Source organism: Lepidochelys olivacea, assembly GCF_965140295.1.
Source record: "Lepidochelys olivacea isolate rLepOli2 genome assembly, chromosome: 25".
In the NCBI taxonomy this organism is placed as follows: Eukaryota; Metazoa; Chordata; order Testudines; family Cheloniidae; genus Lepidochelys; species Lepidochelys olivacea.
This window is the reverse complement of record NC_140435.1, coordinates 3,888,052-3,901,297: the sequence shown is the minus strand read 5'-3', so window position 1 is coordinate 3,901,297 and position 13,246 is coordinate 3,888,052. Positions and strand designations below refer to the sequence as shown.

At 47.4% G+C, this 13,246-nt stretch overlaps 1 protein-coding gene across 1 annotated transcript in view; it reads left to right on the top strand.

Annotated features, from left to right (window-relative positions):
• LONP1 (lon peptidase 1, mitochondrial) overlaps positions 1-12,230 on the top strand; it is a 51,239-nt gene extending 39,009 nt beyond the window's left edge. Inside the window, exons 12-18 of the mRNA XM_084614178.1 lie at positions 508-630; positions 1,299-1,415; positions 1,679-1,819; positions 1,907-2,072; positions 3,310-3,518; positions 10,689-10,853; positions 11,839-12,230. Of these exons, the coding sequence (XP_084470304.1) occupies positions 508-630; positions 1,299-1,415; positions 1,679-1,819; positions 1,907-2,072; positions 3,310-3,518; positions 10,689-10,853; positions 11,839-12,003 (1,086 nt within the window). The 3' untranslated portion in view covers positions 12,004-12,230. The remainder of the gene's footprint in view (positions 1-507; positions 631-1,298; positions 1,416-1,678; positions 1,820-1,906; positions 2,073-3,309; positions 3,519-10,688; positions 10,854-11,838) is intronic.
• Positions 12,231-13,246: the final 1,016 nt, after the last annotated feature.

The window sequence follows — 13,246 nt, the reverse complement described above, 5'->3', positions numbered from 1 at the left end:
GGCAAACTGTGCATAAAGTTGCAGTATAATAAAGTCAAGATAAAACCATCACTGACCCTGACACAATTTCAGATGGTGTTGATGACAAATCTTGCACTTGGCAGTGTGATGTTGCATTAGTCCATAAAAGCAGACACTTCTTTCAAAGAAAGATACAGGGCTGCTGTAAGCAGCCGCTCTTGATCTGCTGTTGTCACACGTTTTGATTCCTCGACACTTTAGAAGCCAACCTGGGTCACCTCTGTACAACTTTTGTCCTGTGAGTACTAACAACCACCCCATTTCTTGCCAAGCATGCTAGTTCCTAGAGGCTATGGGGACAGGGTGCTGCTGCGTGGGTGCACCTGAGTAAGGTGGTCTTTGTGAAGAAGCACACTCTGGTGGAGCAGGGGTGTGAAACAGCTGCTCGTCATGAACAAATGCACTCAAATCTTTGCAGTAAAAATGAATCCTGGTAAGAAGCTTTTCATGCTACTACATTTTCTTAAATTCTTCTGTCACTTGTAGGTGGATAAAATTGGGCGAGGCTATCAAGGTGACCCATCCTCAGCCCTTCTAGAGCTGCTGGACCCAGAACAGAACTCTAACTTCTTGGATCATTACCTTGATGTTCCTGTCGATTTATCAAAGGTATCGTTCCATTGGGTGTTTAAGATGGAAGCTTACAAATCTATTCAGATGCCCCAGCCATTAAAACTGCTGAGGATTCAGTGAGCAAGGTGGTAGGATAGAACACACTCCCTGTGCCCAGGGAGATGTAATTGAGACACGGGGGGGTTCCACATAAGTCTTTTTAACTGGAGTTGATTGCAGTCCAAACCTATACACACTGTACTGAAAACATTCCATTCCTATGAGGGCCTGACCTTGGATTGGGAGCCAGCTGTATGCTGCTGTCGTAACATCATCTGCCAGCTAGTGAGCATGGGGCCTTCTCTTCCACTTCTAACTGGCCAAAGCGGGGCTTGCTCTCAGCAACAGAATGTTAGTGCCCTGCCTACGTAATTGCTTTCCGAATTGCTGCAAGGGAGACTTTCAGTGTGGATGTTCATCTGGGTTTCTTCCACATGCTGCTGCTGAGGTCCCTGTTCTCTAGTTACAGTGGCAAATGCCACTTCCCCATGGTCACATCAGAGCATTCTGACTTCCCACTGTATGACTAATTGACTTGGGGGCAGAGAACAGCTTGCTCTGGAATCTGACTTCCTAACAGTAGAGGGATAGAACTTGAGGTTAGAGTAAAGTGAAGCAGCATGCCCATGAGAAACACCTAACCAGGCTTGTCTTGTCATATTCAGGTGCTCTTTATTTGTACCGCCAATGTGACAGACACCATCCCAGAGCCATTGCGGGACAGAATGGAAATGATCAATGTGTCAGGATATGTCGCACAAGAGAAACTTGCAATTGCAGAGGTGAGAAGCTACCTCATCAAACGAAAGAAAACAGTATTTCAGCAGCGTAAACCTGTTCTGCACAACCAGTCAACTTGAGTCCAGTGTTCAAGGGAACAGGTCCAAAAGAGACCTGCACTCCCAACTGGATAATACTGGATTTCCACTGGAGACAAGTCCTAGGCATGTCTAGAAAGCATTCATTGATCAGAATGAAGTTGGGTGAAATGGGATGACCAAGCATTCAGTTGTGGGGAGAACACATGGTGGTTGATGTCTTTCAGAGGTATTTGGTCCCTCAAGCACGTGTCCTGAGTGGTTTGGATGAAACCAAGACCAAGATCTCATCAGATGTGCTGACTGTTCTCATCAAGCAGTACTGCAGGGAGAGTGGAGTGAGGAACCTGCAGAAGCAGGTGGAGAAGGTGAGGGTGCTGTGAATGTCAAGTTCCTCCTCTGTGTGCTTTCTGCCTTGGCAGCTTTCTGCAGTAACTAATCACTCTCTTGCACAGGTATTAAGGAAATCTGCCTATAAGATTGTCAGTGGAGAAGCAGACACAGTTGAGGTAACCCCTGAAAACTTGCAGGACTTCGTTGGCAAGCCCATCTTCACTGTGGATCGGATGTATGACCTCACTCCTCCTGGAGTGGTGATGGGCCTGGCCTGGACAGCTATGGGTAAGATGCAGCTGCAGCAGAATCAATGCGGGATTAGCAAGGTGGGCATTTGTCATGGGTGATCATGCTTCCAGGAGAAACTCACTTCCTTTTCGCCAGTTAGGCAGAGTTACTGGTGCTGAATGGAGAGCAGCAGCTGGGGAGCTGAATTACTGCTCCTCTGAAGTTTCCATGCCTTTTCTCTGAAAGCAGCTGTGCAGGAGAGGAAGTAAAATGTCCCCTCTTGGTCCAATGAGAGAACCTTATTAGCATTACTGAAACTCCCCCCTGTGGCTAGTTTAGCTCCTGACTTGTTCTCTGCTGAAAGCTGATATCAGACCCCTCTTGGCTTCAAGCCAGTGTGCTTCTTCTCCAAGGCTTCATATTGTGGGAGGCACTAATTCTGAATGTAAAGACTTTTGTAGGCATGCATACACGAGCCCGTTATCTTCCAGCAGCACGATGTGCTACCTAGGTACACAAGGATGGTGCACCATGGCATATGTACTGTGTCTCACTTGCTTCCTGGTTTGAGTGCAAGTAGCATATGTGCTGGCCCTCTTGCCTCATCTGAAGACTGCTGCTGCACACTAGTGTTCTGTCAGAGGGGGTTCCTGATAACCCAGAGCGCTTTATGTTCAGGGGAAAATATTCACCAAAATGAATATGGAGTGGTGGGCACAAGCTGCTTCTGGGAGCTGGAATGTTTCTGTTTCTGCCCTAGTGTATTCCCTGATTGACAGCGGGTTATGGAACTGAAGCTCCTAGAAGGGCTAAGCAGGAAAAATCAGTAAGATCGTGAGGGTGGTGTGGAGGTGCTTAAATATCTGTAGGATTGAAAAGCAGGGCTGCCTGGACCTGTCCAAGTGGCATGAATTCTTCAGAGGAAAATGCAGGCAGTATCTGTGTTACAGGTTACAAATAGGCCTGATGGGTTCAACAAGTAAATGTTTTTTTCAGAAAAGCGTTTTAGAATAAAGCACTTTGAGATTGTAAAGGAAGCAATGTGTACCCATCAGACCTTTTTCCTGTTGGCTCCAAAATGCCTGAGAGCGCTGCTCGGAATGCTATTTGCATTGGGTAGGAGTTGCAAGTGTTCTGGTGGCTTACTGGGTCCGATTGAACTGCTGACTGAGACTGTCATTAAAGTGTCAGGATGGTTTTTTTTTTTTAACTAATTTATCCAACCAATTAACAGCACACTAGTCTGGTTCTTGTTGGACTTTTCTAAAGATTCCTATATTCTTTTTTTTTATAGGAGGTTCCACTCTATTTATTGAAACGTCCCTGCGGCGACCCAAAGACAAGGAAAACAAGGATGGGTCCCTTGAAATAACAGGCCAACTGGGAGATGTGATGAAGGAGAGCGCCAAAATAGCTTACACGTTTGCTCGAGCTTTCCTGATGCAGAAGGAACCCACCAATGACTTTCTGGTGACCTCCCACATCCACTTGCATGTGCCAGAGGTAAAGAGACCCTGGGTCCATGGGGGCTGTATAAGGACCTAGACAGGTAGAGCTGGCATTTAGAGGTAGAGCCTCTTAGCCCAGTTGCATGCACTGTGTAGAAAACCTGCTTTCAGCAGCAATACCTGAGTAAATTAAAAAATGACATTTTTCCTGGCAACTCCGGAAGATATTCACATGACCTTTGCTGCCAGCTCCTTTCCTCAGCAAGCACATGGCGAGGTGATACTATGCACACTGCTCTTTAGCCGGGATCTTGGAGCATTTTTTGAGGCAGTATTGCCCCTGTTGGGTAGATGGGGAAACCCAGGCACAGAGGTGAAATGACTTCCACTTTGGATAAGTGGTAGCCTGAGAACTAGGAGACCCGGATTCAATTCCCTGCTCCACCGGAGTCCCTGGGAAAGTGAGCTGGGCAAGGTCATATTGGTAAAACTTCCATCCTCATAGGCCTCTAACTCACACTAGGTATGTGTACGCTGCCCGCAGCAGCGAGCCACCCCGCCTGGGTGACAGACTCAGACTTGCGGGACTCACACTGGCTGGCTTAGAACTAGCTGTGTAGACGTTGCAGCACAGGCTGGAGTGCAGGGAAGGGGATAGGTTGCAGAGCCCCAGCTTCAGCCTGAGCCAGAACCTCATTGTGCCCTCTACACAGCTGGTTTTAGTGGGTTAGCTCAAGTCCTGCTGGCCAGAGTCTGTTGATCCAGGCTGGGGGGCTCACTGCCACAGGCTGTGCAGATGTTCCTTAGTGTTACCCTGTGTCTCTGCCTTGCTCCCAGTCTGCACGGTGGGGATAATAGCACTTTCTACCTCCAAGGCAGGCTGTGAAGATAGCAGGAGGCGCACAGATACTATGGTAATGGGGCCAGGACCGTGCTTGAGAGAGAAGATACTTGTGCTATCCTCAGACCCTGAGCTCTGCTTGCAAACTGCAAGATTTAACCCAGGAACAAGGTGTGCACTTCTCTTTGGAGGCAGTGAACTTAATAGCTGTGAGTGTCCAGTGAGAGGGACTAGACACTGCAGGGAGACAGGCCTGGGAAACTCTGGGACTGTGGTTCACTGAATGTTACCTGCAAGACAAGGTTTGCACTGGTTTCAGAGTCTTGAGGAGTTGGCTGGTGAGGCAGACAGACTGGGATGGCCAGGAGCTGTCTCACAGTCGAGGCTCCAGCAAAGCTCTCTTGCTAAGGCAGAGAGATAACATGGTGGCTCATGGTGCTGGTTGCTCTGAGGAGAGTGTCACACAAGGACACTCAAAAAAAACTTGCTTCAATATGGGGGGGGGAGCACTGACTGCACACCACTTACCACCCCCATACAGAATATCCTCAAACAGTTACAGCCCATACTTGATGGGGATTGCATCGTGAAAGAAATCTTTCCTGAACCCCTTCTTCTAGCCTTCAAACCATAGGATATCATAGAATATCCAGGGTTGGAAGGGACCCCGAAGGTCATCTAGTCCAACCCCCTGCTCGAAGCAGGACCAATTCCCAGTTAAATCATCCCAGCCAGGGCTTTGTCAAGCCTGACCTTAAAAACCTCTAAGGAAGGAGATTCTACCACCTCCCTAGGTAACGCATTCCAGTGTTTCACCACCCTCTTAGTGAAAAAGTTTTTCCTAATATCCAATCTAAACCTCCCCCACTGCAACTTGAGACCATTACTCCTCGTTCTGTCATCTGCTACCATTGAGAACAGTCTAGAGCCATCCTCTTTGGAACCCCCTTTCAGGTAGTTGAAAGCAGCTATCAAATCCCCCCTCATTCTTCTCTTCTGCAGGCTAAACAATCCCAGCTCCCTCAGCCTCTCCTCATAACTCATGTGTTCTAGACCCCTAAACATTTTTGTTGCCCTTCGCTGGACTCTCTCCAATTTATCCACATCCTTCTTGAAGTGTGGGGCCCAAAACTGGACACAGTACTCCAGATGAGGCCGCACCAATGTCGAATAGAGGGGAACGATCACGTCCCTCGATCTGCTCGCTATGCCCCTACTTATACATCCCAAAATGCCATTGGCCTTCTTGGCAACAAGGGCACACTGCTGACTCATATCCAGCTTCTCGTTCACTGTCACCCCTAGGTCCTTTTCCGCAGAACTGCTGCCTAGCCATTCGGTCCCTAGTCTGTAGCTGTGCGTTGGGTTCTTCCGTCCTAAGTGCAGGACCCTGCACTTATCCTTATTGAACCTCATCAGATTTCTTTTGGCCCAATCCTCCAATTTGTCTAGGTCCTTCTGTATCCTATCCCTCCCCTCCAGCGTATCTACCGCTCCTCCCAGTTTAGTATCATCTGCAAATTTGCTGAGAGTGCAATCCACACCATCCTCCAGATCATTAATGAAGATATTGAACAAAACCGGCCCCAGGACCGACCCTTGGGGCACTCCACTTGATACCGGCTGCCAACTAGACATGGAGCCATTGATCACTACCCGTTGAGCCCGACAATATAGCCAGCTTTCTACCCACCTTATAGTGCATTCATCCAGCCCATACTTCCTTAACTTGCTGACAAGAATACTGTGGGAGACAGTGTCAAAAGCTTTGCTAAAGTCAAGAAACAATACATCCACTGCTTTCCCTTCATCCACAGAACCAGTAATCTCATCATAAAAGGCGATTAGATTAGTCAGGCATGACCTTCCCTTGGTGAATCCATGCTGGCTGTTCCTGATCACTTTCCTCTCATGCAAGTGCTTCAGGATTGATTCTTTGAGGACCTGCTCCATGATTTTTCCAGGGACTGAGGTGAGGCTGACTGGCCTGTAGTTCCCAGGATCCTCCTTCTTCCCTTTTTTAAAGATTGGCACTACATTAGCCTTTTTCCAGTCATCCGGGACTTCCCCGGTTTGCCACGAGTTTTCAAAGATAATGGCCAATGGCTCTGCAATCACAGCCGCCAATTCCTTCAGCACTCTCGGATGCAACTCGTCCGGCCCCATGGACTTGTGCACGTCCAGCTTTTCTAAATAGTCCCTAACCACCTCTATCTCCACAGAGGGCTGGCCATCTGTTCCCCATTTTGTGATGCCCAGTGCAGCAGTCTGGGAGCTGACCTTGTTAGTGAAGACAGAGGCAAAAAAAGCATTGAGTACATTAGCTTTTTCCACATCCTCTGTCACTAGGTTGCTTCCCTCATTCAGTAAGGGGCCCACACTTTCCTTGGCTTTCTTCTTGTTGCCAACATACCTGAAGAAACCCTTCTTGTTACTCTTGACATCTCTCGCTAGCTGCAGCTCCAGGTGCGATTTGGCCCTCCTGATATCATTCCTACATGCCCGAGCAATATTTTTATACTCTTCCCTGGTCATATGTCCAACCTTCCACTTCTTGTAAGCTTCTTTTTTATGTTTAAGATCCGCTAGGATTTCACCATTAAGCCAAGCTGGTCGCCTGCCATATTTACTATTCTTTCGACTCATCGGGATGGTTTGTCCCTGTAACCTCAACAGGGGTTCCTTGAAATACAGCCAGCTCTCCTGGACTCCTTTCCCCTTCAAGTTAGTCCCCCAGGGGATCCTGGCCATCCGTTCCCTGAGGGAGTCGAAGTCTGCTCCCTCTTCAGATGTAGCTCAGGACAGTTTACCACTCTGCCCTGCATTCTCTGTACAGGTTGATTCACCTTCCTCCACCAGTTCTGGAGTCCTTGTACTGGTGACATCCCCACAATGGACCTGTTTGCAACAAGAGAAAACTGGAAATGTTGCCTGTTCTGCTCTTGGAGGGGACGCCTTTCACTGCAGCTAACAATCGACTGCTGTATGCCTTCCCTTCTCTTCCAGTTATTCCACAGGTCATCGCTAAGCTCAAGGCAGATCAAGCCAGACTCATCATGATTACCCTGGCATGACCAAGACAGTGCTGGTTCTCAGATCTCCTTGCTGTCAGTCCAGCCTCCCATGCTGCTTCTCCTCCATCCTGACGACCTCAGACGGACCACAGCATGGTGATGAGCTCTGTTCACCTTCTGGCATGGCTGAACAAGGGGAAAGAGTGTTGTTCAGAGGCTCTCCAAAAGGTCCTACTTAACAGCAGGAAGTCTTTCACTAGGACGGCCTACTTAGTGAAGTGGAAGAGGATTTTGGTGTGTTTTGGAACCCGTCCAACAGGGACTTTCATCCAGGACATCTTAGAGTACCTGCTGTACCTTCAGAAATTAGGCTTGGCGCTTGGCAGCAGTATCCACGTTTCATCCCCCTATCCAAGGGAAATCGGTTTTCTCCAACGCTATGGTGATGAGATTTCTGAAAGGATTTCTTCACCTGCATCCTCTGGTCGGAGAGCCTGTCCCCTTGTGGGGTCTGGACATGGTTTTAACAGCGCTGATGAGGCCTCCATTTGAGCCTCTTGCTTCCTGTCCACTGCCCCTCTTGTCTGAGAAAACTGCATTCTTGATAGCTATCACCATTGCCAGGAGGCTGGGTGAGTTGCAGGCCCTGATGGTGTGGCCTCCTTACACGCAGTTCTCCAGGGATAAGGTAATGCTTTAGCCACACCCAAAGTTGTCTCCCAGTTTCTTCTGAACGAGGCTGAATATTTGCCTGTGTTCTTCCCTAAGCCACTTTCCTCCCCAGAGGAACAGCGCCTCCATATGTTAGATGGTGTCTCTAGCCTTTTATCTGAACAGAACTGAATTGTTTCATGCTTCACCTCACAGACCACATGAAGGGACAAGTGTTCTCTGCACAGACCATCTCTAGAGGAATAACATCTTGTATCAGGACTGTGTATGAGATAGCATCGGCAACGTCTCCTCAGCAGATACGGCAATGTCAATAGCCTTCCTTAATGATATTTCCATTATTATACATCTGTAGGGCGGCCACATGGTCGTCCATAGATATGTTTTACGGACCATTATGCTATCACTGCATCTTCCAGAGCAGATGCTAGGGTTGGAAGAGTGGACCTTCGATGCTTACTCTGACAGACACCAAGCCCCACCTCTACAAGGATACCGCTTGTGAGTCACCTACTTGGAATAGACAGCAAGTAGCAATGGTTAACTTTCTGTAACTGTGGTTCTTTGAGATATGATGCAGACGTTTATTCCATGACCCACCCGCCATCCCTTCTGCATTGGAGTCTTGGTGCAAAGGAAAATGGGGGTAGGGGCAACTCCATAACGGAGGGACTACAGACATGAGGTGTGAACACTGTCCCTCTACAGGTACTGCTAGGCAAAAATCACTGGTACGCAGGCACACCTACTTGGAATACACATCTGGAAGAACCAGAGTTACAGTAACTTTCTCTCTTCTGGCACTGTACCTTTGCTAAATGCTGTTGAGGACTAGCCTTTTAATCTCTAGGCTCTTCTTTATTCCCTCTCTGGTATAGTCACTGTAGCTTTAAAGCCCCTGACCTGGCCTGTCCCCACCTCCTGGGCAGGGTCAGTGGAAAACGGGTGTTGACATGTCATGCAGGATACAAGGAAGTGCTTCAGGAGGTGCTTACATGCCTTTGAGTTTCTAGATTACTATTCACCTGTAAGCACATCCAGAATCTATGGTATCTTTAATCCTAGTGTCCCATGTCTTAGAGCAGAGGTTTTCAACCTTTTTTCATTTGTGGACCTCTGAATTTCGAATGAAGGTGGAGGATCTCTTTAGAAATCTTAGATGTAGTCTGCAGACTCCCATGGGTCCATTGACCACAGGTAGAAAACCACTGGCTGAGAGAACTGAAGCTAATATTAGAGCTGTATAGACAATCGTGATGTTTGAGCAGGGCTATATCCAAGATTCCACCAGTGACATTTCAGCCAATGTTAGCCGACGGCCAAGGATGTTTGGTGAGGTGCCAGCTATGCCCGTTTATACCATCCGTGACTTTAACCACTAGGACGCACTGTCCCTTCGCGGCGGGCAGCCTGGGCTAGGCTGACGGATGCCCCAAGGTCCTAACCACCCGTGACTTTAACTGCTAGAGCTCAGAGCTCCTTCGCAGCGGGCAGCCAGGATTGACTGACAGGTGCCCCAAGAGTTTGCCCCGTGGAGGCGGCACAACTCAACGCTAGGCTCTTAGTACTCTCACCTAATGGCCAGGCTTTAGAGCCAAAACGGCTGAGGTTCTTTAATTGTGTTGGCTGCTTTACAGTAAACCAGAGAAAACAAGTCAGGCTTATGCATAAATGGTTACCAAAATTTATTAAGCTAGATTCTAATCATGTGGTTACAAAATTGCTAGTGCCTACTTATTTAAATGTAGAGATGTTACACACACAAACAAGTTACAAAACTGAAGCCACAATCCCAAAGAAAGAAAACAAAGTATAGAGCTCTATTTCAAAATATGTGTACACTAAAGATAGATCAGGTGTGGGTGCTTCTTACCCTCCTTGCATCTCTCGATTCCAGCGGTGCCAAGCCAGGATCGGTCACTCAATTCCGCGGAAAGACGAATAAGGGACAAGGCGTAGGGACCCTCTTAGCTGCAGAAGCCTTGGGAGGCTGTCACTTCTCTGACCAGCAGATAGATAGTGAAAAGCACTCCAAAAATCATGGTGCTGTAGGTCCCCTACTTATACCTCTGTACTCCTTTATTCTCTTTCTCCTTTCTTATGCCAAATTGAGGCTGGTCTGTCTGGGTGATGCCAGCTTTCGCAAGAGTAGTTTACACTTGCAAGGAAGAGAAACAATAAGTTTCGACTACTGGACATTTCTTTTATCAGGGTAAATATTTTCCCACCTAGGATGTTGGTGTGTGTGCATCATGCTATTTAGTAGGGGCTAAGAGCCATGTCTGTCACAGGGCCTCTGCCTGCTGTGAGCTTAATCGTGTATCTGTTCCCAGAGGCACATTGTAGCAGCACACCTGTGCTTTCACAGCTTCAAAGGCTGTGCTGGAATATATGTTAAGTGCCCTGTTCCTGCTTCCTCCTGTGTTTCCAGCAATGCTGGTCTGAGAGGGGGGGGCGGCTGTCTGGCTACAGCCAAACATCTATGCAGTAAATCAAATGTTGCATCAGACAGCAAAGCTGGAGACCTGCTGAAGTCTGGAACTGGGCTTCTGTTCCCCTGACCATACTAAGCTGGCAGTGACAAAGGTGTGGAAGTGGGCTCTACTACAGATCTGTGTACATCATGACAGTACTAAGTATTTCACACAAGCCTCTGCTTGGTTTGAATGATTGTCAGAGTGTGACTTTCTCTTTCCAGGGAGCGACTCCCAAGGACGGGCCAAGTGCAGGATGTACCATAATAACGGCCTTACTGTCATTGGCCATGAATCGTCCAGCGAGGCAAAACGTGGCCATGACTGGAGAGGTGTCATTAACTGGAAAGATTCTTCCTGTTGGTGGAATCAAGGAGAAGACTATTGCAGTAAGCACCTTCCTCTTGTGTAAGATCATCTGCTGGTGCATGACAATGGGGAGGGCCCTAGAGTGCTTGCTGAGTGACATCACTGTAGTGCTGGACCACCTACTCCTGCTGTCCTGTGGGTGTTAATAGTGAAAACAAGGGGGGGGAGGGAATATCTTTTATAGGACCAACTTCTGTTTGGGAAAGACACAAGCTTTCGAGCTACACTGACCTCTTCTTCAGGGCTGTCTCTTTCCCCAAAAGAAGTTGGTGCAGTAAAAGATATTCCCTTACCTACCTTGTCTCTCTAATAGGCCAGGACCAGCATGGCTCAACAACACTGCAAACAGGCCCAGCAGTGTGAGCATGGAGATCTTGCCTGTGGCCACAAGCTCAGCTTTTATTGGCACCAGTGCTTCCCTGTGCTGTACCTAAGGAGTATCTAGCATGTTGGAAAACCTTGCGTGGTGGTGGCGGCTTTTGGTAACTGAAGATTATCTGGCTTGAAGGGCTTCTGGAAGACTGAGGGGCCTATTGTGGGTTTTTAAGGATAGGGGTAGGTTTGTTTCTCTGAAGGAAGCGAAGCATTGGTAACTTCTACTGATGGCGGGCAAAGTGTAGCCTGCTTAGCCCTTGCTAACCAGTGCATTGTCTCTAAATTGTACAGCCTGACCTTGGTTAGACCAAGGTTTTAAAATCTTGTAGACCTTGTCTAAACTACCCAAGCAAATTATTTTTAATTCAGGTCCGCTAAAGAGTTTCCTGGCTAAGACCAAACAAGGCAGCCTTAGATACTTTCCATTTCAATTGTCCTTGGCATCTCTTAATGTGGAGGAAAATTTTTGGTAAGTGACAAAGATTAAGATACAGGCCTTAATCTGTAAAATCCAGGACTATGCACAATGAAGGGGAACTACTTCTTTCAGCAAAGACATGTTCCACAAATTTTCCTTTGCTAAATACACTTCCTACCACAGTCCATATAATGGTGTTCTTTCCTCCCTAGGCCAAGCGAGCTGGTGTTACCTGTATCATTCTCCCATCAGAGAACAAGAAGGATTACTATGACCTTGCTGACTTCATTACAGAGGGACTAGAAGTGCATTTTGTTGAGCACTACAACAAAATATTTGACATAGTGTTTCCAGAACTTGATACCCCTGGAGGATGACTGATGTGAACAGTTTGTACTAAGGGTCCGTCCCTGGCTGCTCTACACCACCCCAAAAGCGAGATGGCCTGGGACAGGTAACACTTGGAGCATGAATATTGCTGCTGCGCAGCCACTGAAATTAATTATGGCTTAATTTGCTGCTGCCTTGGTTACTGTGAGGCATTTCCCACTTACGTTTACAAAGGGATTTGAATTATGACCTGATTAAAATATTTCTAATAAGATGCGGGTCTGCGTTGCACTAGTCTGTCCTGCCTCATCTACTGAAGATGGGATTTACTGATGTGTAAGTGATTTAAAAACTAAGTTTCCCTCTGCAGCTAGGAATAGTGGTAGCAGTGTATTCCCCACTAAAATAGGCATGTGCATAGTCAAGAGGTTATGGCAGCTCAGAGAAAGCTCTGTAAAAAGGAACAGGGCTAGATCCTGGTTTTTCACTTCATCTTCAATGGTTGGTGCAGATGAGTCCTTTACTCTAGCCACCTGTGCTCTAGAGCTGAAGTGATTCTTTGAGAGCAGCCAACCCTAGCTCCTGCTTTCTGTTGGAGGAGCTCTCCCCAAAACCTGCTGAGACTTCCAGCTATCATTCTTTAATTAAAGGGCTGGTGAATATAGGTCCCAGCTTGCCCTCCTCAAAGGCAGCTTGGGCTCAGCAGGAGTGCCTTGCCTTGGAGGACAAGCCACTGCACTCCTGTATTATGCTGTTTTCCAAGCCTGGAGTTGGTTAAGTGGCTCATATGCATCTACAACTTCGAGACTTACACAGCAGATGGATGAGACTCACATTTGACTCTTGCTAGTGCAACTCTTACTCCCAATCCCCATATTTCCCTTGAAATAGTAATTCAGCCCTCACCACAAGGTCAGTTTGACACTCCTTAACGAAAGGGGCAGGCTTATTAAATCCTACAAGACACTTGCAGGGGTATGCCTTAAGCAACAAAATTGAGAAGCATTGAACATACAGCCTCACTTACCCCTTCCTCCCACTCACCTATCTGGGATAATGACATGCTGGTTGTTCAATACCAGACAAATGTAATTTTGCAGTGTTGTAGCTATGTTGGTCCAAGCAGAGAGACAAAGTGTGTCAGATAATGTTTTATTGGACCAACTTCTTTTGAAGAGAGACAAGCTTTCACAGAGCTCTTCTTCAGGTCTAGATCTAAAAAATTAGTCTAACAAAATGTTACCTCACACACCTTGTCTCTCAAATCTAAAATTAACATCTATCCAAAGC